The sequence below is a fragment of the Semicossyphus pulcher genome, unplaced genomic scaffold, assembly GCF_022749685.1.
Source record: "Semicossyphus pulcher isolate SPU_LCO1_2020_fin unplaced genomic scaffold, fSemPul1.0.p SCAF_16, whole genome shotgun sequence".
Lineage (NCBI taxonomy): Eukaryota > Metazoa > Chordata > Actinopteri > Labriformes > Labridae > Semicossyphus > Semicossyphus pulcher.
In genome coordinates this window covers 24694986-24718158 of record NW_027211670.1, presented here as the reverse complement: position 1 = coordinate 24718158, position 23173 = coordinate 24694986, and the positions used below count along the sequence as shown (strand labels likewise).

Below are 23173 nucleotides of genomic sequence, written 5' to 3'. Positions count from 1 at the left end.
AATATTGCAAGACTAAATGTTAATGTAACCTGACTGCAGCTGCCGGTGTGTGCACAGGGACTCAACAGAGACGTAAATGCCATTGAAATGTAAATTGGATATTTGCCATCTGGCTAATCGTGACACAATAATAAGAATCCTGTGTTACACCAGGAGATCTAACAATGAAGAGAAATACACACAATCAGCAGCTGATTACCAGTCTGACTTCTGCAGAGACAGATTTATCCGCAGGACGTCGGCTCGGCAGCTCGTCGAGGACCCGGTTTCTGAAGGTCATGGAGGGCTGGATGTCCTGCTCGGGGCCCGATGAGTCTGCGTCGCCGGTAGTCACGGGCATCCAGTTGGCGAGGCCGGCGCTGGTGCTCAGGTCGGTGAGGCTCAGGGGAGGACTGTTCAGGATGTCCAGGTCCGAGCTGCGACTCATGTCCTCGGCTCTCTTCTGTGATTGGCTGGAGAGGTCCTCGGGGCTCTTCCACACTCCCTCTGTGACTTGTCTGTACATATAGGAGGGATACAAGAGACTACAATACACACAGGACACAGTCAAGGTCCTAGACTGTGTTAGGAGACTCTGCCTAACAACTACTAGAAATATTAGATTAAATACACTCAGTTTACCACAGGAAAGAGTCTTTATTAGAGAGTCAGCTGTGGAGCAAAGACAGCAGATAAGAAGGTGCGGTCTGCGGGTTCTTAAAAATAAAGGAGTTCTGTGGCTTTTATTTTGAAATCCGAGCTGTAACTAGTTTTTTATTCGCACCAGAGTAGAAACATCTCACGGTACAGAGACTCCACAGACGTGGATTCTGAACAACCTCGTTAAAAGCTTTGATGAAGTGATGATGATGCTGTCTGATGAACTCTCTCTGACCAGAACGTCTCACTATCAACTGCATCAGCAGCAGGAACTCTGACATGGAGAGAGTCTGCTCTCAGTGAAACCCTCTGATGTCTCTCAGTGTGCAGCATCTCTTGTGTGTTAAAAATGTTTTTTCATCTCTCACATAAAACATGAAATGAATAAGCAGCAAAAGGTTCAGCTATAGATGCAAATTTCTCTTTTGCAGTGATGTTCCCTATAAACAGAGTGTTATACACGAGGATCCAAATGATGAGAACATGTTTATCCATCGTTTCCTTTAGCTCAGGTGTTAGGGAGAGGTCTTTGAAATAGTGTTCAGCTTCTGTACAAACTTCTGTTTACTTTTAATTCACATATATTTAAGCAATATCTCAATCGAGTCGTGATTGTACTGAATATCATCCCGGCTGTGATTATCTGCAGGAGGCGTCGTGCAACAGAAAATTACAGGCGAGATGATATTCGGAACAACATCACGACCTCGGGTGTGATATTGCTTTTGTACAACAGGAAGCAGCAAACAGTCGTAAGAAGTAACAATAAACAACAAATTATGTTTTGCTCCCCAACTGAACTAGTTCCACAACTTAACTGAAAATGGACTGTTGTTGCAGAGCAACCCAAACATCCTCCTGCACTCTGTGTGTACAGGTGACCACCGATCAGCTGTTTTTCATCCTGTACATTTATCTGTTTGTTTTAATTAACCCTCAGCCAGTTAAATAAGAGTCTGTGTGATTCAGAGACACCAGCTTCATGTAGCTGCTGTATTGTTAACTAACAGTATTCAGATCACCTGGCAGAGGCGGAGTGATACACACAGTGAAAGGTCCCAGGGATGTTGTACTCTATATCAGCCTCTTGTCCAATCAGATTACTTGGTCAGAACTACCTGTTGTATAACTGAGCATATGTAGCGGGGGGGAAGTAAGCACATTTACTAAAGTACTAAACTGAAGGGATTAAGGTCCTAAAAATAAAACACAATCAGATTATTATAATACTTTGATTCAGATACAAACTAAAATGAGCTCGACTTTCACCTCATAAGTTAAAGCATCAGTAATAATATTCCAATACTATCTGAATATAATAATACAGCTCTCTGCAAAGAAAAGTACATTTAACCTAATTAAAAACCTTTGAGCCTCAGGTTTAGTTCTCTCTTTTGTTAAGGAGGCTGTTACAGGTGGACTTCACACTGTAAGTCTTTAACAGTTCATTATTGTTACTTAAATCATGTGTGCAGAACATTTGTCACCCCGCTTTTGTGGCAGTAAATGTAAAGGCCAGTTCAGATCAATGATTCGCAACGAGACTGGATGCAACTGCCAAAACAATCCCCCCCGACATCTGATCGTAAACGTTCTAGAACTGGGCCGTTCACATCAAAGCAACGCAACACACAGACGCAGCTGACCGTCTCCATAGCAACGACGCACTGACATACCCCACTACTTCTGCGTTAATACTATAATGTTAGTACTAGGCCGAGGTTACATGAATTAACTAGCTGGAATTCTATCATCGTTATAAAAAGAAGTAGATGACAGTGACAGTGACAGTGACGTGGTCATAATGTTCGCTGTAACACTGATTAATAAACGTTTGGAAAGAGAGGATCTGGAGCGGTCTTTGGCTGCTGCAGCGCCACAGACAGGGCGCCTCTTTTTCATCTGCAGCAACTGAAACGTTTCTTGGACGCTCCTGAAGCCTCCTCCGCCTTTCTCATTACTTCAAAAGTACTGCACACCTTTAACTACAGCAAGATTTACCTGGTGACGAGCTTTATCAGCATTGTGTGAACACGTTTTGTAACAGAGGTTCATTCATGAATTTAAATCTCTCCAGTACAATTTCTTCTCTCACAGCTGAGGAGTTTAAAGTGTTTTGAACACACGTTAATGTCTTTGTTAACGTAAATGATCTTTTTCAATAGTCACATATTTTATCGTGCACATAAATAGAAGCGTATGAAAAAACATGTTCATTTTTCCAAAGTAAGGAATCATTTTGGCGTCACCTGAAAACTCAGGTAATACTTTGGATAAACTTGTAAACTTTAAAAAAACATCCAGCCCCGTTCTTCAGTGTCTTTGGTACAACAGGCTGAGAGAACACCACCATAAAGACGTAACATGAGGGGAGAAAACGCTGCACCTGAGCTGACCTGGTTTATTTAAAACTCAGGTATCATCTGAGCAAACTGAGGGCTGTTTGATTTGTGTACCTGCGCAGCGTGCTGAGAGCATCCGTCATGGTGTTGCAGCGCTTCAGCAGGGCGTCCAGGCGGTGCGGCTCCTCTTTCAGGAACTTCACAGCCTCCACCTCCACCCTCAGCACCACCCGCATCTTACTCTGCAGGCTCGGGAACTGGTCTACATGGGAGGGGAGAGAGAGAGAGGGAGAGGGATGAGGAGCGGAGAATGACAGGCAGACAGATGAAGGGAGAAAGCAGCACGTCAGAGGGACGTGTTTGGATAAAGATGTGAGGAAGAAAGGAGGCGGAGAGCGGTGGAGGTAAAGAAGGAGGGTGGGGGAGATTACAGGACGTAGAGACAGGATGTTGTTTCTGTCGCAGCTGTTTGAAGGCGCTGGATTTTCCTGTCATATCCAGAAGGAGGATTCAGTGGAGGTCGGCCAACAGAGAGTGAAGGGCGGGTTGGACGAGCAGTAACAAAAACAAAGTCTGTGCTCGTCTGTGGGTGTGAGGACGATTCACAGCCAGGATCGGAAATGTTGGACACTCAGCTGTCCTGAAAACCGTCCATCTGTCACTCAAACGCCGAATCATGGCAGAGCGTTGCAGTCAATCTACATATTATTATAATGAGGCCTCAGAGAGCTCTGCTGTTACTCATTAATATGCAGGATGCAGAGCGGAGGTACACAGGTCAGAGCAGCAGGACGAGGGGCTAAACCTGAAACTTCATGAATATAAAGTCTGAGGAGATTCATGAATATTCATCTGTGACTTTGTCGAACATCCACCTGACGTACACTAAGCATTTAAATCATCCCAGCTTCTGACCTTTGAACCAAAACTACAACTACAGGACTGCATTTAGGAGGCATTATAGGAAGCAGGAGGAGGTGGTTTACGGAGGATGGCCTTGTGGGTAATGTATGCATGTGACATTGTTTGTCATTAGAAGTCAGGAACTCCTGTGTGAATTAAAAGAATAGCAGCAGGATGTTCCACCCACACCGTGACGTGCATGTTCTCCATGTACCATGCACCACTGCTTCGTACTCTACACATTCATCTATAAAAAAAATATGAAATACATAATTTATTTAAAATAAAAGCTCAGTTTTTTTCCCTAAAACACAGCAGATTTAAAGGAAAACAAATAAAGCATGAATTGGGGACTACTTTTAATGGCGGATTTATCCACATACTAAGTATCTGAAGTATTTGCAGCAGCAGGATGGTGTATCTGGGATTGAGTCATAATAAGCTCCTACTACAAAGAGAAAGAAGACATACAATGCATGAAGAGAATAAATTCATTGTTGGTTTTGTTGGCTTTTCATTGGATTTTTTCACAGTAAGACAAACAGATAGAAAATCATCTGATGTATTCTTTAAAGACAGACAACATGCTTATGCATAACCAGGCTGCAGCGACGGAGGGACAGTGCAGTGGAAAGTGAGAGTAAGATAGAAAAGCTACAAAGTGCCTGCAGGGAAGCGCTTAGCAAACTTGCCGAATGAGTGTTGCAGGGAATAAATGCACAAGAAAGAAGCGGCAGAGATCGCAGCATGATCTCCAAACACACACAGGAGGTCATATGGAGACTTACTTTTGAGCTCAGTGAGCGTCTCTCCCAGCATCCTCAGCTCTTTGCTCTTCTGCTCCACATCCTGCTCCGTCACCAGGCCGTGGTTCACAGACGAGTTCCTCTGCAGCTCCTCCACAGACTTCTCCAGGTCACTGTGGAGGAATACATTCATGAAACTCAGTGTGAATCATTTTCGGTCCGTCTCCTTCATGCTACATTTACCCTCGGAGCCATGCTGCATGACTCCATTGACTTATCCAGCCACTATGATTGTCTTTGGGAGTGTTCTACAGGACTTTTCAGGACCAAAGTTCACAGAATCTGTGTCTGAATTTTGCAGAGATGGGGATTGGTATAATATTGTTACTATATAGATCAGTAATGGGCCCATATCAGCCATTAAAATCAAAATATTTGGGACAATAACTGAAATTTATTACATACCAAAACAACATCTTTCTCTTGTTGTCCCTGTGTTCCTCCACCAATGCGTCTAAAACTAAAGACCCTTCATTTACGGTGTTGTTGCATAAATCAATGTTGCTCTGAACTCACTGCAGCTGCTGGATGAGCAGCTCCTCCTGGTTCAGGTACTTGAGCCTCTCCTCCTCCACTAGGAGGCGCTGTCTCTGGAGCGGGTCCTCCTGCGTGCGCATGGCGTCCAGCATCATGAGGCTCAGCTCCGACTCCGTCTGCCTCAGCAGGGACAAGACCGAGTCCTGGTTCTCCAGCTGGGAAAGACAGTTCATTTTTATAACCACATTTAATATGATCATGTTGGGACTGTGGTTTGTGGTGCTGTGGAATTGTAATGTGTTTTACAGTGATGTGACTCGCACGAGAGAGTGAGAGTGAGAGTGAGCTTCTGGTGACAAAGAGCCCAGGAGGAGGAGGGGCAAGTTTGAATGTGTTGTTGACAAAATGCAGGAAAAATCCTCCTTATTATACCTTACAGACTAAGACTAAATCTAAAACAACTTCCAAAATTAGCACTGGCTCTAACGTAAGCTAAAATTGTTAGCAATATTTACTATTTTGGGGAGCTAAAGTGACCTTTGCTTGTGACAAATGAGAAGCCTTCTTTTGTGTACGTCTCTCTGAAATCAACCTATTGCTGAAAACATTTGTAAAAACTTGAGTTGCTGACATTTGTGTGAACAGTATGATGTGCCACGCAAGAACAGAAAGCTTGTCAGGATTAACAACAGCAGCTCAGAAGGTTGGGCCTTAGCGAACGGTCACTTTAATAGACCTTCAAAAAATGGCTATAAATGTAAATCAATGTCCTTCATATCTGAACATGATCACCTTCTAGAAGATTACATTTCTTGCAGAACTGTTGTATGAGCCTGCATTACTATTTCACTCGACAAATATGCAAAAGCAGACACACCTGCATGTTGCGCAGCTGCGACAGTTGTTTGCGCAGTGCGTTGGTGTTCTGCTGCAGGCCTTGTAGGTGGAGCTGCATCTGCAGACGGGACACCGTCACAGGCTGGTTGGCCCCCGAGGGCGGAGGGGGCATCAGGGCCAAAGGAGCAGACGGTGTCAAAGCTGCCCAACAGAAAAATTGGGATATAAAAACGGAATATTCTCTCATTTTGGGCACAGCAGGACTGATAGAAGTTGTCCAAAACACTGTGAGCAAATCAAAGCGGTTATAATGAATGCTCGAGGAGAATTTAAGTCTATATTTGGACCGTAAGTGAAGCCAAGAGTCTTTAGATGCCAAATCCCCAAAGGTTTGACTCTTATGACCTCGTGTGTCCATCCAGTAAAAAAACAATTTCAGCGACTGGACACAGACGATTGGTTGTTCCAGGATTTGGCAGCAGCAGGACAACTTGTATCTGAGCTGCAGGTCAGGGGTGGAGATTACAGTTTTATGTAGACTTAACAATGATCAACAGCATGGAGAGGCTTCAGGGACAAACAGGGTCAGTAGTGAAAAATACATTTCCACTAAATCCAAGTATCTTTTATACGACAGCCCACATGAATGTGGAGTGTATGAGTGTTTCCAGCTCAGATAATCCTCTGAAATTACAATGAATGCCACAGTATGCTCTGACAGTAATTAGGTGTTGAGTCACACGCATCATGCAGAACAAACAAAGGGAGAATAACTACAACACAATCAATCTACAACAGATTGAAGAGTTGCATTTTTAGGCTGCTTTCAAATAAAGAGCCGTGTAGTCTGAGACTCCACCGGAGCAACACATTCAATGATCTCAAACACCTCAGAGCCGACACCTCTGCAGACAGGGTGACGACAGCTTCAGCTGCAGTGTGGATCCTCGAAACTCTGACCAGGAGAGCTGAAGCCACTGTTCGGGTTATTTTCACAATATATTTGTGTATTTTTTCAGCTTGGGACCTGTTTTTATTGACGTTTTCTGGGCTCTAAATGACCAATAGACAGAAAAAAGTTCAGGAACAGCAGCAGATCGCTTCAGCCAGCTGCCAAGAAACATTCTGTCATGGCTGCAAAGTAATCTTTGGGGGTAAATGTCCACAATCAAAGAACTAAACATGCTTTTCCCCCACGAACAGGCTCAGATTGTTATTCTTATACCCCTTTACCACCTCATTTTAGCATTTAAGACCCGCTTATAGATGCCGATGGTCTGTTTTTTTTGACGAATGGAATTTGTAGCTGCGATGACGAGGAGTCGCAGAAGTTACTAACGGAGGATAGCATCGTGCCGGAAAGGGGGCGGAGATTAGCGTGTCGACACGGGTTTTGTGTTCCCATCAATGCCGAGGCAATAATTACCCGGGTCTACTGCAGAGTCATGTGACCTGGGTCTGAATGCCGATTGTAACGTTTCCCACTAAGCAAAAAAGCTGGGTGTCAGCGGGTGTTAGTGGCTTTAGTGTCTAATAACATTACAGAAAGGATCCCTACAGAGATAAGAGTTTATTTTTAAGGAGTAAATTGCTGTTTTATAAAACAGAAAATAGGGCTTGAAATCGCAATATTTATTAAAGGTGAAATGTGTCAAAATACAAAATGTTCTGGCCTACAAGTCATACACAGACATAAGCATCAAATATCTTTGATTGGTACAGATCCCTGCAGAAAACACACCATAATTATGTTTTTCAATGAAAATCAGAAAAATTATGTAAAAGTGATAATTCAATTTAATATCGCAAATCATATCAAAATCGCAAGTAAAACAAATTGCAATTAGATAAGTGATTTCATAATCGTTCAGCCCTACCAGAAAAGGCCGTTACATCGCTCTCTTCAATCCCACCAGACTCCCTTGAGAAAATCAGTAATTTAACCTTACAGAATACAGGAGTTGCTGCTCTACAGCTGTCTCGATCGGTGACATTTTTTTGTCTTATTCTGTGTTACTAAAATATTTTGTGTGATCTAAAATAACCAATAAAAACATAACAAGTTAAACAATAACAGACAAACTACCTTATCAAGGAAGCAGTGGACCAGCAAGTCCTGTGTTCTGCGGTGTAAAAATGCAGTTTATGTCAATGGAGTCTGGTGGCTTTGAAGAAAGCAATTTAACGGCTGTTTTGGGTTTTTAAAGAGCATCTAACTCGATAACAAGAATGTCTCTCCGTAGGGATCCTTTCTGTAACGTTATCAGACACTTTAAACATCTGAGCCTGTCAGAAAAAACAAGAACCTTTAGTGGACACACGGAGCCCGTAAGATTATGTTGCAGCCTTACTGGTTTAAAGCTGCCCAGTGAATCTAATGGAGCTGTTCTGAAACGTTTCCTACATTTGAGTCTTTTAGATTCTAAAATATGTTTCAAAAAAAGCCCTGGTTTAAAAATACCAAAGTCCCATTTAACCATAATTCAAGACATAATTCAGAGCGTTTGACAGGCACAGCGGGCAAACACTGCTGAGAGTCTTCACAGACGTCATTACCTAAATGACTTTCTGCTGCCTCTACAGTTCAGATGAATAAGATTGCAGGCACAAAGACAGTCTACACAGATAACAGTCTGAGTCCATTTGACTGAAAATGTACATTTTTATCATCCTGGCAGGCAGGCAGATACGAATCTGACAGATCTTATTAGGCGAACGACCGAAATGTGAAGGTTAAGTGCGAGAAAGGAAGAGGAGGAAGTCTGCGAGGCTTCTCTGAACTTCGAAAGGTAGAAATAAATGTCAACAAACAAAAGTACTCGGAAAAAACAGATTCAGAATATCAGCTCATCTAGAATGTCCTATAAAGTCGAACACTTCCATTGTTGATGCTCGATCAGATAACCAGAGAACATTCATCTTTTCATCTGGGAAACTTCAAACAGAGAAACAGCAGCTCAAAGTGAAATCCATTAATTTTGTCCTCATTAGCTTCCAAATGATGCCCTTTCCTCTGCTGTGGCTGAAGCAGATTTAATTTAACTGAAGAGTCACCAGACTTTGCTCCTACAAACAAGTCGCTCACAACAAAAACCGAGGAGGAAATCAGAACATCATGTTTTTGTTTCAGATTCAATGCAACTCCGATGATTTGTCACTGAAAAACACAGGAAACGTGGAGAGTGAAGGACACCAGCTGAGAGGGGACCTTGAGACACACACACACACACACACACACTTTTTGGAAGCTCATGTGGATCCCAAAAACAGAATCAAAAACACAGGGGGGGGTAGACGAGGGAACAGGTACCAGACACTTCACATAGCTACCTTTCTTTTTTTTAGTGCGTCCAGCTAAAACAAGAAGCATGAGCAGCAGTTACACAGCAGCAGAAGCCGGCACACAGAGTATGAAGAAGCTCGCAGAGTCAGCCATTACCATCACATACGAGCCACTTAAAGAATTATGCAGAGAAAATGAAATAGCTGCGGCTCTTTGAGGAGAAAAAAAGACAATTTCCGTGGCTATCAAACAGGAAGCAGTGGCAGAAGCGACAGGCAGCGATAGGAAGTAGTGTGTCTGTTTTTTTTGGTAGCAGAGAGCACTTACTGTCAGTTCCCGAGCAGTCACTGGCTGACTCAATCTTCTCCCTGGAAGAGGCAAGTGTTAAAGTACTTACAGCCAGAACACACTATCGACTTTGCAACTGAGAGGCTATTGATGTATGGAGGGAAATGTGGGGAATATATATATATATATATATCTATATATATATGTGCTGTTGGCAGCTTTATTCACAATCTACTCTCTGATGTGTGTGTGTGGATAAATGTGAAATCATTCATTCACTAGTCCTACAAGCACACCGGTGATTAAAGATTTAAGGTCTCATATTTCACTCTCTTTCTGTGCTTTTATTTGGAGGCTTTGATGTCCGTAAGAAGATATGTTATAAGTTTATAGTATCAAACATCATCACAATATACTTTTGCATCTCTTCCCTCAAGCTTCCTTCTGGATTTCGAGGAAGAAAATGGCGTTACGGTGTAAACATCAGCTTCTTTAAGAACCCTGTGTTGTATTTTGCCTGATCGAGGACGCAGTCAGCGCTGAAATGAGCCGAACAAAGGGCCATGTTTGTTGTAAAATGCTCCAGAATCTCTGCTGGTCTCTTGTGCTATCCTTAAGAAGGCTGTGCATTGATACCCGGGCTTCCTAACATGCAAATATTGTAGAGCATTCTGTCGACATGCTTTTACATGATTGATTCATTGATATCTTTACAGTGGATAGTGTCAGAGACGGGGGAGGAGAGAGTGGGGAGGACACGCAGCGAGGGGTTGAAGGTGGGAGACAAACCCAGGGCCGCCGTATCGAGGGCTGAGCCTCTGGACATGATGTAACCGCTGAGCTAAACCAGCGCCCTGTTTCTAATGTGTTAATAAATTAAAGATTATCAACTAAACAAAACAACAACACACATCATAGGACAAAGTATGCACTTATTTATTCCTACCCCTTATCTACTTCTAACAACTATTGAATTTACTTTTTATCAGACTTCTGAGACCATATTTGGCATCAGAGTACTGATATTTTATTATTATGCAGACAAATAGCTTACTGGGGCTACCAGCACTAGTATTATTCCCCTCCGATGTCCTTTAGTTTCTTTTATAACGAGGAAGTGAAACAATTGAACTTTCAGTGTGTCTAACTTGAAGCCTGGTCTATCAAACGTGTCCAAAGAAACGACGATGAATGCAGAAGAATGAAACGTACTTTTCTGATGACACATCAGTGTACATCCTACAGCTTAATATCAACTTTCTCTTTTATATTTGTATTTGTGCAATTAAAGAGAGACAGAATAAGTGCGATAGTCTGGAGACAAATATTTTTTCATGCTACCTTTTTTGAATCTCTTGTGACCTGGAAATGACTCAAATCATTGTGCATTTTTTTGTGGATCGAGCGTTTGATACGTTCACATTCATTTGTTTAGAACCTTGTGATAAAAAAGACAGAAAACTCACTTTCTATAATACGCAACCTTTTCACTGAGACAGTATGAATGGTATTAATGGGAGTTTTGAACAATCATATAAAAGAGAATCGACTATATTGCAGACTAGGTGGGAAATAGGGTTTGGTTTTGTTTTCCTGTGAGAGGACTTGTCTGTATATGGAGGGAGGGTGTTTCCACATACAGTATTTGTGTGTGCGTGTGTGTGTGTGTGTGTGTGTGTGTGTGTGTGTCTTACGGGCTCTCTGCCTCAGGCGCTCTGCTCAGCACTCTCTGCAGCAGCCCCGTCAGGCTCGCTATCTGCTTCTCCATGGCCTCCATACGCTCCCTGGATGCACACACCGCAGACACACTCAGACTGTAACAGATGTCTCACTTTTTTTTAACATAATGCATAATGAATATCATTAAACTCTCCAGGCTCTCCCTCCACGTTCTCTGTTAAAGCCACAATGGTACATTACATACAACAAGTGCTGTTGTGGTGTAATTTTAGCTTTGCTTCCTGATTGATTGTAGTATTGAAGTAAAAAAAACATGAATAACATTCATTTATTTTAATAACAGTTTTTAAAATTGACCCCGGCTGGAAAATTACAGCTCTACTTTCACTTCTAGATTGCGTTTAGTAAAGCTCAGTCACATTAGTATTTATACCATTCAGCAGGAAATCACTTTATTCTAATAGAACTGGTTCGAGCAGCGGATTCACTCGCAGAGGCAAAGTAAATCCACCCGGAGCTTTAGCACAGGTCAGCTCTGACCCGTGGCTTTGTACTTTGGACCAAGAGGAGACCAAGAGAGTTTATAACCCTCTGCAAAAAGGAAGGTCTGCAGCCAGGAAAAAAGGAATCAACAAACTTTCTTGGTTAATAATTGAGCAATATAGCACGCTAACTGGAAGGACACCAAGGGCTAACAGTCATAACAGACCGAGAGCGACTGTAGCCGAAAAAATGAGTGATTTATGAAGTCGACTTTTAATTTATTAAATAATTTAACGGCTTTAAAATTTCAGTTGAATGAGTCAAAATAAGAAACGTACCTGGTCTCTGTTTCATTCCCCATCAGAGGTGATCCAAAGCCTCCGGCGCTCCCTCCATCCCCTCCCGGACCGGCCATCAAGCAGAGCTGCTCTGAGGTCAGTCCCAACCCCGGGCCCGGGCCCCGGGCTTTGGGACTGTCCCCGAACACCGAGGAGGTCACAGAGTCCCGTCTCAAACTCTGCCTCCCAGGGGAGCCTCGACCGGGCATGGTGCCCGCGTAGGAATCCCTCATGTCGGGTATCTTCTGTGGGGAGGAGGGCTGAGGCACCCGCAGCCCCATGGCCAACATCGACGCAGCGTAGGCGTCGTTATAGAGCGGGCCTCCTGGTCTGTACAGAGCTCCACTCTCCATCAGCTCTCCTTGTAGAGCAGCTGCTGTGTAAGAGGTGAGCGATCGCATCGATCCAGCACCCCCTCCTCCTCCTCCTCCTCCTCCTCCTCCCCCACCTCCTCCTCGGCGGTACAAGGAGCCGTAGGGGTCTGCTCTGGCTGGAAGAGGGGAGTGAGGACCTCCTGCCATACTCAGTCGGCTCGTTTCTGGGCCCAGAGAGTAGGGGTCTGCGTAGATCCCCCCTCCCCCACGCTCGTCCCCCCGCAGCAGCACCATGCTCCTGGATCCCCCCACTTCATCGTCGGGCTTCACGTCCCTGCGCTCCAGGATGGCGCTGGAGGAGGCACAGAAGGCCGGCTGGGTGTGGTGGGGCTGGTGGAGCTGTGGTTGCTGGTGGGGAGAGGAGTGGTGGGACTGGGAGTGAGGGTGCTGGTGCGGGTGAGGGTGTGGGTGAGGCAGGGAGTGAGTGTGGTGGGGGGGCCCGGCGTAGGAAGAAGGCCTGCCGCCGCTGTAGAGGAGGCGGGCGCGGGACGGCGAGCCCTGCGGTGAGGCAGAGGAGGATGAATGCTGGGAGGACATGGGCGGGTTACTGAGGCGGCGGTTTGGTGGAGAGTCCTGAGGAGCGTACACCATCTCCCTCTGAGGAGGAGAGAGCAGACACAGAACATTACCTGTAATTATCTCAGGGCAGGAAATCAGTCTGAACAGGCCTAAAGACTTTGGAATATATTTATGGATGAAGCTGATTAGAACGTGCTTTTCAACAGTGATCTGGGTCTAATTTAGAATTTTACTGCTCTGACGGCTCCTTTAGATCTGGATGTTTCTCTGTAATATGTAGCTAAATTAGAGATGATACATCTCTACATACTTGATACTTGGTGACATGCACTGAGGAAATAACTCATTTCCTCTGATCTTTAGGGACAAATGAGTAAACAGGAAGTAAGGTTTGCATAAGTTCTCGCAGCATTAAGAGGATTAGCGACATTATTGCTGTGGGAAATTGATTTCAAAATAAAAGCAAATATATGAACTGTGTTATTAGACGGAGGGGCTTTAAGACACATGACTAGCTCACCAGTGTTTGCAGACTTATGCAAATTGATTATGGTTAATTATCGTAACCGGATTGAATGCCACTATTTACTCATGACTTAGACGTTGCAGCTGAGAGTTTGGTACAACAGCGATGTCATCCTCCTTCTTCAGAGTCTGCTGAAAGAAAAATAACCCCAAACTCTAACCCTTTAAATGATCTTTAATTAGGTCCTCTGCCAAGAAGTTTATTTCCCTTTCCTCCCGGTTTGTTTTCCAGTTTGTCTGCAGGATTACTGAAACACTGCTGCGCTGGTTTTTATGAAACTTAAAGACAGGAAGCTGCACAGCCCGAGGAAGAACCCATTACATTTTGGATCATATCTAGATCAAACTCAAAACCAACAGCAGATCCGACTCACACACGAGGCTTTCAGGGAGGTCTGTTTTCCACAGCGTCGTTTGGTTCTAAATATGTTCCTGCATTCAGGAGGTATCGTGAAGTCGTCTTCTAAAAATATCACAATAATTCGGTGCAGTTTACTGTAACGTTTTACAGCCATTCATAGATGCTGTTTCAAGATTGACAGGAAAGTCTCCAAATTGCCCCCTTAAGTGCGCTTTAGGTTGCACTTGATAGCTTATTGACGGACTGAGCATGAAGGGATTATCTTTTGGCATCAGTCCCAAATGTCAGAGAGAAAGGCGAAACAAAGCGGAGCAGAGCGGAGGGCAGGAGGGTTCGGTGTAAGTGAAAGCTCCGCGTCAGGCGGTACCAGCCAGGAGGAACGGATACTGCACGAAGCAACAAAAGAAGACAACACTGTAATTGCTTGCGACGCATAAAGCTATCTCCTGGAGACGCTGCAAATTGAAAAACCAATATTTCTACATAATAACCCTAAGGCCTCTTACAACAACACCCTGTGGACAGCCTCGCAGCAGACTAATGACTCGAGTGCCATCATCTTCCATCTTGTATCTTGGCAACAGCCTTTGTATCGACACTTTGCTTTAACGGCGCTGAAGACATTTATTCCACCTCCAAGAGCCCCTGAAGTCACAAGACGTCCGTCGCAGGTAAATTCCCCAAAGGGTGAGTAAAATCTGCCGATCAATCTCATCCTAAACCACGCTCTGTCCTCCGCTCTCAGGCTCCGATGGCCCTCAGTAATCCCGGTCATGCTTTCATGGTCCGCAATCAGGGAATAATCTCGACTCTGCTGGCTGTGGTTCAATAAGCTCACACACACAAACACACACGCACGTCCTAGTCGGTCACCTTGGCACTGGCAGAAGCAGCAAAGCGCCTCAAACGCATAAAACTCAAGGAGAGCCGGCTGGTTTGATAAGGCCGTAAAACGCTCAGAAGATTTCAGAGGCACGGCACAAACTGAAGGCGGCGACGTGTTCCCATGAGAGAGACGGAGAAACTGACCTCCAAAACGTGAGCGGGCGGCGGGCGGCGGGGAATCATGCACGCAGGCAGGCAGGGAGAAAAGCAATCACACACACAAGCATGTAAACAAAAGGGCCCCAGGGTGTTTGATTGACAGCAACAGGAACGACAAATGTGTCAAAAATGCCCCGCTGTCGACGGCGCTCACTTCATCTCAGCTGTTTAACATGCAGATTCATTTTCCACAGCGTGCACGCTGCATGTCTGTAATGTAATTTATCCAGTTTATAATTTATCTTATTCTATAAAAGCAGCATTCTCTAACACTTTAAATTACCGTGCTCTCATTTCCATAATCGCTCTGTAATTAGACGGCAACAAAATGCAAGGTCAGGAAACACTAACAGTGCAAAATGGAACGACATTATCCACTCTGACTATCTACTGGCGACGCTGCACTTGGCTTCAGCTGTAACCACATGCATATAGCATTAGTAATCATGCTAATCAGGCTGATGCAACATTCAGTCTACCAGCAGCTGACTGATGAATTCAGATAAATCCTGAAGGGGCTCATTGATTGGAGCTCAGCTACTGAACAGGAAGTTACAGGTACAGAGAATACAGCTGAGATATAGGAGAAGGAAGAGGGGATAAGAAGCAGCACTTAATGCTCAGTATGAAACTCTGCAGCTCAGGGACTCAGTCAGTCTCGCCACGTGTCATCCCCGCTCTCTCCTCCCCTGTTTCCAACACTATCCACTGTCCCCTCTCTCTCTCAATAAAAGGCAAATAAATAAATAAATGCATAGTTTGATGATGTAGTGAAGAAGCGTAGGATTACAGCAGTCACTGTCTTGATTGCTAAGCAACCATCACTGGAGATGAAAATCTATCTGACATGGCTCCTACAGAAATCATGTTCCTTACAAGGCTTCATATTAAAGTTACATTCAGCCACATTTATTATTCTATTGTTATTAAACAGCTGCAGGTAACGTTAGCCAATACAAACAGTGTGCACACTGCCCTCCTCTGATTTATCAGCTTCTGTTTTCAGCGTTTCCCCCTAATGACTGTCGACAAATTAACTTCACTGTTACCTTGAATAAAACGACAGATATCACTGTTTGAACACTGACGGAAACATTTGGGAAACATTCACAGCTCTGGAAAAATTAAGACACCAGTCCAAATATTGCTTAAATCAGCATCTCTCTCTTCATGTCATGGCCAGCACATGATGTGAACCATTTAAACCTCCTGAAAGAGGAAGATGGACGGTCAAAAGCCAGTGAACAAAGCCGAGCTGCTCCATGAGCGGCCTAACGACACCCAGCAGCACTGTGACAGACTGGTGCAGAGATGCATGAACGCTGTGATTAAAAACCAGGTTATTCCACTGGCTATTAATCTGTGAACTCTTCCTGTAAAAATTAGCTTATTTTCTTTGCTTAATCGAGCTCTGAAAAACATCTTGTGGTTTCTTAACCAGTCGTAATTTTCTGCAAATAAAAGACCTGAATGAGAAGATGTGATTTGGAAGAAGGAGACATGTTGTTTACAATAAAACAAAAGTTCATTTTACACAAACACAGACCTGTAAACAGAAGAACCAGAGACAAACATATTTTTACAGTGGTCCCTTGTTGTTTTACGGAGCTGTACATTCATTACCTTTCAGAACATTGCTGGTATCACCTGCGCCCACCTGTGCTTCTAAGTGCTGAAACCATCAGCTGATCTTTCAGGAATATATTTGTTAGCGTCAGAGGTCACAGCCTCCTTTGCTTCATGCACTATTAGAATTTAGACCAAGCAGCTCGTCAGGGAATCACAACTTAAATTGGATTTAATGTCCTTCCTGCTTTAGTCGGAGGATTTTGTTGTACAGTTGGCTTGAGCCTTGATTAGTTCAACCTAGTGGAGCCTGACAGAGGTAGATCTTCTATGTAAAAAACACGGAGGCAGAAGGGCGGGCGAAGTGAGCCGGCATCGCAGGTAGCTACAGAGGTGTAGCAGGCGAAACGGCGTCAGTGTGAACAGCAGAGTCGGAAGGGCGGAACAGCGACGTGTGTGTGAAGCACGTGTTGTTTGTTTACACCTTACACACGTTTCGCTTGGTTCAATGTAAAACGACAAAGTTGGAATAACGGCGGAGCTTCGTTGGCGCTGTGGCGGAATCACAATGTAAAAAAGGGCTAATGTCTGTGGTGTGACTCGTAGCTGTTCCTTCACATGCTGAAGTCTCCTTGAGCAGCGCATTGAACCAGAAACCTGAAGGCAGCGCACTGGTGCTGTCATCATTGTGTTTGAATGTGTGCGAGAGTGAAGGTGAATAATTGTGAAGCGTTTCCTTCTCTGGTTAAAAGCTCTACACACACAGGAAGTGCAGCCCATTTTCCATTCACGACTCCTACAGCCCCGCTCTGCATGCACGGCCCCGTCCTCAGATGAACCGGACCGCAGTCCATCATCTCTTGAGTACTGTTGATGATATTCTACAGTCTGCAGACATCCTGCCTCGTCAGCACTCGAGTTGTGAAGGACTGGCTCTGATCCAGGGACAGTAGTGCTGGAGTAAGGTCACATGACTCACTCACACCCTCTCACAGACTAACTTATGCTTGGACACATTACGTAAGGCCGACTGGTGTTTGTAAACAGAAATAAGATCAGAGTTACGTAGGAGTCAGATTCTCGCACTGGGGGCGAATAAAGAACAATTTCTAAGGGGAATTACAAGATGTATTATTCGCGGGATGATTAGGTTGGCTGCTATCTGCCACTGCCAGAAAGACACAAGTGTTTGTCTCGCTCTCTAATCTATGAGTCATACGCGAGCTGCAGAGAATAAATTGGTAATGAAGGAAAAGGTGACTGTGACTGAGGCTGAATCCTTTTCTTGGCTTCAGTTTACATTTTGGCTCTGAAATAAAACAAAACTAAAACGGATGAAACATCACGAATACTGTAAAATCTCTGCGTTACTCTCGTCTGTCAGGAGCTGCAGTGTGACTTCACTGCGCCAGAGACAATCATGAAAAATAAGAGGACTCGGTGAAGCAGAGAAACATGTTTGCACCCACACAAAGATGGAGGAATGAAGTGAAAGAAACACCTACCCTCAGGTCTCCGTTAGCCAGGTGTGGGTTGTGGTGTCCGGGGTAGGTGCCGTAGACGGGCTCTTTGCAGTAAATCTTAATTACGCAGCGGTCCTGAACGTCCCGCGGGTCCTCCAGCTCGTAGAAGACATTACGGGTCTCATCTTTGATCAGCAGAGCTGTGCTGGGAGACCTGAACGTCAATACGCATCAGAGCACACACAGAAACATCACAACACTGATAAACAGCCCATGCAAAGACAATTTCAGCTCCTATTCGCAGCTAATAATCAGTGATGTGCATTTAATTACAGACGAGGAGGGGGACTGGGTGATCTGAGACTGCGTGAGGGGCTGTAATGAGAGAATCAACTGGACACCGTCTCATATTGAATTAATCAGAAGTGAATCTGCTCACTGAGTCTGGAGTCCCGCAGCTCAGGCCTCAGGAAGGTATGAGCACAAGGTTCCTCTTTTCTGGTTCTAGTCCATCATTCAGACAAGTTTTGAAGTTTTTCTAATTAAAAATAGTGCATTACTTTGCAGTTAACTACTACAACTAATTACAATACAACAGATTTTGTTGGTCATTAAAAGAACGACTGAGAGGGAGGGTATGGACAAAAATGGGAGGGGCATAGAGGCCATAGCTCCTAAATGCTCGCTCATTCGTTCAGTCTTGCAAAGGTCAAGGGGCGATCCGCTACTGACTTTGACAGTCTAAATCCTTAAAAGGTAGACACCCAACACGAGCTGGACCACCCTGCCTTGTAGTGTTTAACCAATACTGCAAGTGTACAGGAACGAAATGAAAAGAAACGTGTAGAAATCAGCTCGAATGCTAGCAAGCTAGGCTTACTCCCTTCCAATTGTTTGTCCACTACTTAGCCTAGCCTGCTAGCTTCATCTTCCTGGTTAGCATACAAACAAACAGTTGGGATAGGGACACAAAGTATTTAGGGATAATTACTGACACCAGGAGGGCTTATTGAAAAAGAGAGCATTATAAAAAAGATGATCAACATTCGAAACTCGACAGGACAACAAAAAAAGCTTTTTAATCTATTATTAAAAGAGAAAACGTTTGTACAGTATTTGTATGTTTATTGTTTATATTTAAAATTTAAGTTTGTGGCTTTTATGATTTTCAGTCTTTGAATCCTCTAAGGCGGAGGTCACACTACAAGATAATCCAGCTGATTCTGGGCCTGATTCCCTCCTTCAGACTAAAGTAAACAAAGTCCTGATGTTCTGATAGTTCTAAAGATGATCTCTCCAGACGTTCCTGTGGTGTGAGGGATGTTGAAGAACGTTGTGACCGCGCCGATTTCAAATATTAAATATTAAACATGTTCAATATTTACGATCTGATATCCTGTTGTGTGTGGGGAACCCCGAGGACAGCCGAGCTGGCACTCTGTGGATTGTGAAACAATAGCCAATCAGGAAGCAAGCTGACTGAAGGAGGAAGCTCAACAACCGCAGCCATGGCGACAAAAGCAAACATGAAGCATAAAGTAACATGTACAGCCCGTGTTCACGCCGTCTCCACCTCTTCATCCACAGTTTGTTCTTCCTGAATTATCAGTAAAAAGTCCAAAAACTCATCGCAAATTTCTTCCTGCTCGTCGTCCGCGATGTTCGTTAACTCTGAAGTCTCGTTTGACCGCGAAAGATTTAGTGAGATTTCCCGCTGTGAGAGTCAGACTCTGGTTGTTGGTGAATGAATGTGTTCATGTGTGCTGTGCAGTTTGGGTCAGATCGTTGCTCTCTACACGCTACAGGAACAAAACTGTCCAGTCTCTTCTTATCTGTCGTCATGTGTGGCTCTTTTCAGACTCTGTTAAGATTTGAAACATCTTTCAGCGCGGGCCAGACTTAAGGTTGAGATTTCATGCAGGTCCAGTTTCGGTCTGAACGTCTCTGTTTCACTCCTCTTTGGTTTTATTGATTTTCATGTGTTTGTTTCGTTCGTCCCTGTTTTCATTCACCGTCTGTTTACAGAATGTGATGTTTTCATCTCTGTGTCTGACGATGAAAACAATGTGTCACTTAGACCGCTCACCTCTTGTTGATTGATAGAACTTGACGCTAAATGAAGTGTGAATGCAGCGCCGCAGATGTTAAAAGAAACACCTCGGCCAATCAATGAACATGTAGACGGTTCAATAACTCGTGTACACACGCAGTCAGGTTCATGTCGTGCAGGCGTACCTGAGCATGGCCATGGTGAGTCTCTGGGGGAACATGTGCACGATGAGCGCCCTCAGAGTGTCCAGGCTGGTCAGCTCGTGGGTCAGGTGCACCCGGCGAGTCTCCTCCCCAAGCTGGAGGAACAAGATCCCTGCATTTATGGAGGGGGAGGAGCAATGAGGGAGAACCATGATGGGTGAAGGGGGTGATGGAGTCAAGAGTCAGCGATGAAATACAGACTGGAGGGACAATTTTCACCTCAAAATGTTAATAATTTTACACCTGATAAGAGTGAAATAATGATCTAGTTTTTCACACTATTAGCTTGATCAATATCCCCCTCACATATGTAGGCAATAACAGCGCCCCTTCCACCTCTTGCCCCTGCAGTAGAGGGCTTCAACCAACATTTATTTGATTGCAGATCAATGCTGATCATTGTGTCAACTACTTAGTTTCCTAATTTGTTTGATTAAATGTCACAAAATGGTGAAACAATCAGCGTTTCTCAAAGCACAAGATGACATCCTCAAAGGTTTTTTCTCCACAACAAGAGCTGAAATGATAAATCGATTAATCAATCAAAAAAAAATATCAAAAGCAAAATATTTTGAAGCCTCTTCTGTGAACTTTCAGGCAAAAATATCTCAAATTTGCGCCTTCCAGCTCATTAAAGGTAAAGATTTGTGGAAAAGTCTTAAGTTTTAGATTGTTGGTTTAAAAGGGCGTCACTTTTTGTTCTGGAAAACTGCAATGAGCATTTTTCACAACTTTTTCAAGTTTATTCACAGGAGAGAAAAACTACTTCATAGGACAGGAGCGTAGGAGAGCGTAGGGGAGCGTAGGAGAGCGTAGGAGAGCGTAGGGGAGGAAAAGGTCCATCAGAAACGCAACTTACCTCCGGCACACTAACCTGTAAAAAATACAGTTATTGGCTTTGAAACGTTTCAGGAGGCAAAAGGTCGAGCACCGAAACCTTATTGGCCAATACATTTGTTTTTTGCAAGTTAGACAGTGTGCAGGAGTTGACTTTTGTTTTTGACATTTCATAGATGAAGCAATGAATTGATAAATCGTAGTTGCAGCTTTATCTACAGCCCAAAGATATTCAGTTTACTGTCACAGAGGAAAGAAAGCGGAGAATAATCACTTTAAAGAAGCTGGAATCAAAACAGGCAAAATGTGTTTGAGGAAATCTGGAAACCTTTTATTACATTCCTTGAAATTTAAGCGTTAGAGATACGCTTACCTAACAATATTATAGTTTCTTATATATAGTTTCTGTATAAATATCACCTTTGAGACAAAAATTGCATTGAGAGTACTACCTTGACTGTAAACCTGTTTAATGTATTGACTGTTGTTTGTCCTCGTCATTTGTACTGATAAAATAAATCTAATAAACAGAAAGAAAAAAAAGCTGGAATCAGATCATTTAAACTTTTCTTTCTTTAAAAAACATTTTAATAAATAAGTTTTAAAATATTTGGCAGTTAATGTTTGGCTGACAACTAATGGATTAGTTGTTGCACCTCCCTCACAGCTCCGTCTTACCCCTGACCTTCTACACCCAGACTGTGCACTACAGACAGCTTAAAGATGGCCCATCGTCTTATTGATCAATATAGCTTACCTTGAACTACTGACGCCCTCTTAGCGGAGCAGCAGCCCCTCCTATTAAACTCCTATCAAAGCCTAGATGACATGTAATTCTACATTGTACCAGTGAGACTCTGATTGTACTGTCGTCTGTCATTATGGCAGGAGAGGAAGTGCAGGTGGCGTTTGATCCCACCTTCCTGAATCGACTGATTTATCCTCCTCTTCTGACGCTCGTCTCCATCACGGTTTGCAGTAAGATCATTTTTAGACAAGTCAACGTCTAACTTAGCTCTCATGTTTCCTGTGTTGCTCTCTTAATGTGAACTCATTTCTGGCTGTTTTTCGTTTGATGGCTGCAGGAATGTCCAATCTATTGACAACTTTGAGGCTGCAGTTGTGCCTCTAAAGCAGCGTCCTCTTTCAGGGACTCACTTATTGAGTTTCCTGAAGGCATCGAGTGTTAATCTGGTGAACCTGATTCAGCCCTCCAAGTCAAAGTCAGACTTCAGCTCGCTGCCTTCAGGAACTCTGATAATAAACAGAGCTGTCTAATGCCTCCAAATGATCCCGCTAAGCTACCTGTCATCATTGATTAATGGCTTACACAAGAAGCCAAATCATCTGCTGCTTTAAAACATCTTCCTCTCATCCGAGGAGGAGCGTGATGCATTCGCAGGAGTTTGAAAAAGTGGGGCAAACCACAACCAGTGATTGATTATACTTTTAAAAAGTGCACATGTTCAGAATTTCATATTCTTAGGAAACAATTCTAGTAGAAAGTCGAAGCTTTGGTAATAATAAATTCATCAGCAACACTACAGACTCGGTTTAATTAATGCGAGGGTCGTTATCACCACATTGTCTTTGGTGTTTTTATCTGTTAAATAACACACCTATCACTGCATTCATTTACCCTTTGCACACCTAATATGACACATGGGAGACTTTTCTCTCTTCTCTCGCCGCTGTCTTCAGCTTCAGGTGGATGATAATCATGTGTCGTTTCATGGGACTCTCTTTGTTCAGGTGACACACAGGATTTCACAGAGGAACAGGTAATTACACAGCTATGTTAGGTATACTGTGGGTTATGCACCACATTAAATGCACCATATTGAAACATTAAAATGAGGGTTACAAACGTAACTTCGGTTCTCCGATTCTAAAATGCTTTATAATATCACAGTGAGTGTTCTGTTTTCTAGATCGTCAGAAAATGATCCCGTTATCACGAGAAAACCAGCGTTGTTATCTCGAGATAACGAGATGAATAAGTCTGGAGAAAACAACCGGAAATGACTCGTTATCACGGGAAAACAGAGTAAACAAAATGTATGGATGCATGTCCACTTAGGGCTTCTGTAGTTTTCGGACTAAAAACTAAAACTTGTGTTATTCATGTGTTTTGAATGTTAATAATGTGTTAGTG

The 23173-nt window shown here is 43.6% G+C and overlaps 1 protein-coding gene across 1 annotated transcript in view; it reads right to left on the bottom strand.

The window, feature by feature from the left end:
* The window catches only part of srcin1b (SRC kinase signaling inhibitor 1b), a 93713-nt gene that overhangs the window by 10252 nt on the left and 60288 nt on the right, over positions 1 to 23173 (bottom strand). Inside the window, exons 5-14 of the mRNA XM_069664374.1 lie at positions 20164 to 20293; positions 17971 to 18142; positions 12077 to 13047; positions 11270 to 11359; positions 9615 to 9655; positions 6045 to 6205; positions 5207 to 5382; positions 4673 to 4803; positions 3096 to 3243; positions 200 to 497 (exon numbers count right to left, since the gene is read on the bottom strand). Coding sequence (XP_069520475.1) covers positions 200 to 497; positions 3096 to 3243; positions 4673 to 4803; positions 5207 to 5382; positions 6045 to 6205; positions 9615 to 9655; positions 11270 to 11359; positions 12077 to 13047; positions 17971 to 18142; positions 20164 to 20293 — 2318 coding nt within the window. The remainder of the gene's footprint in view (positions 1 to 199; positions 498 to 3095; positions 3244 to 4672; positions 4804 to 5206; positions 5383 to 6044; positions 6206 to 9614; positions 9656 to 11269; positions 11360 to 12076; positions 13048 to 17970; positions 18143 to 20163; positions 20294 to 23173) is intronic.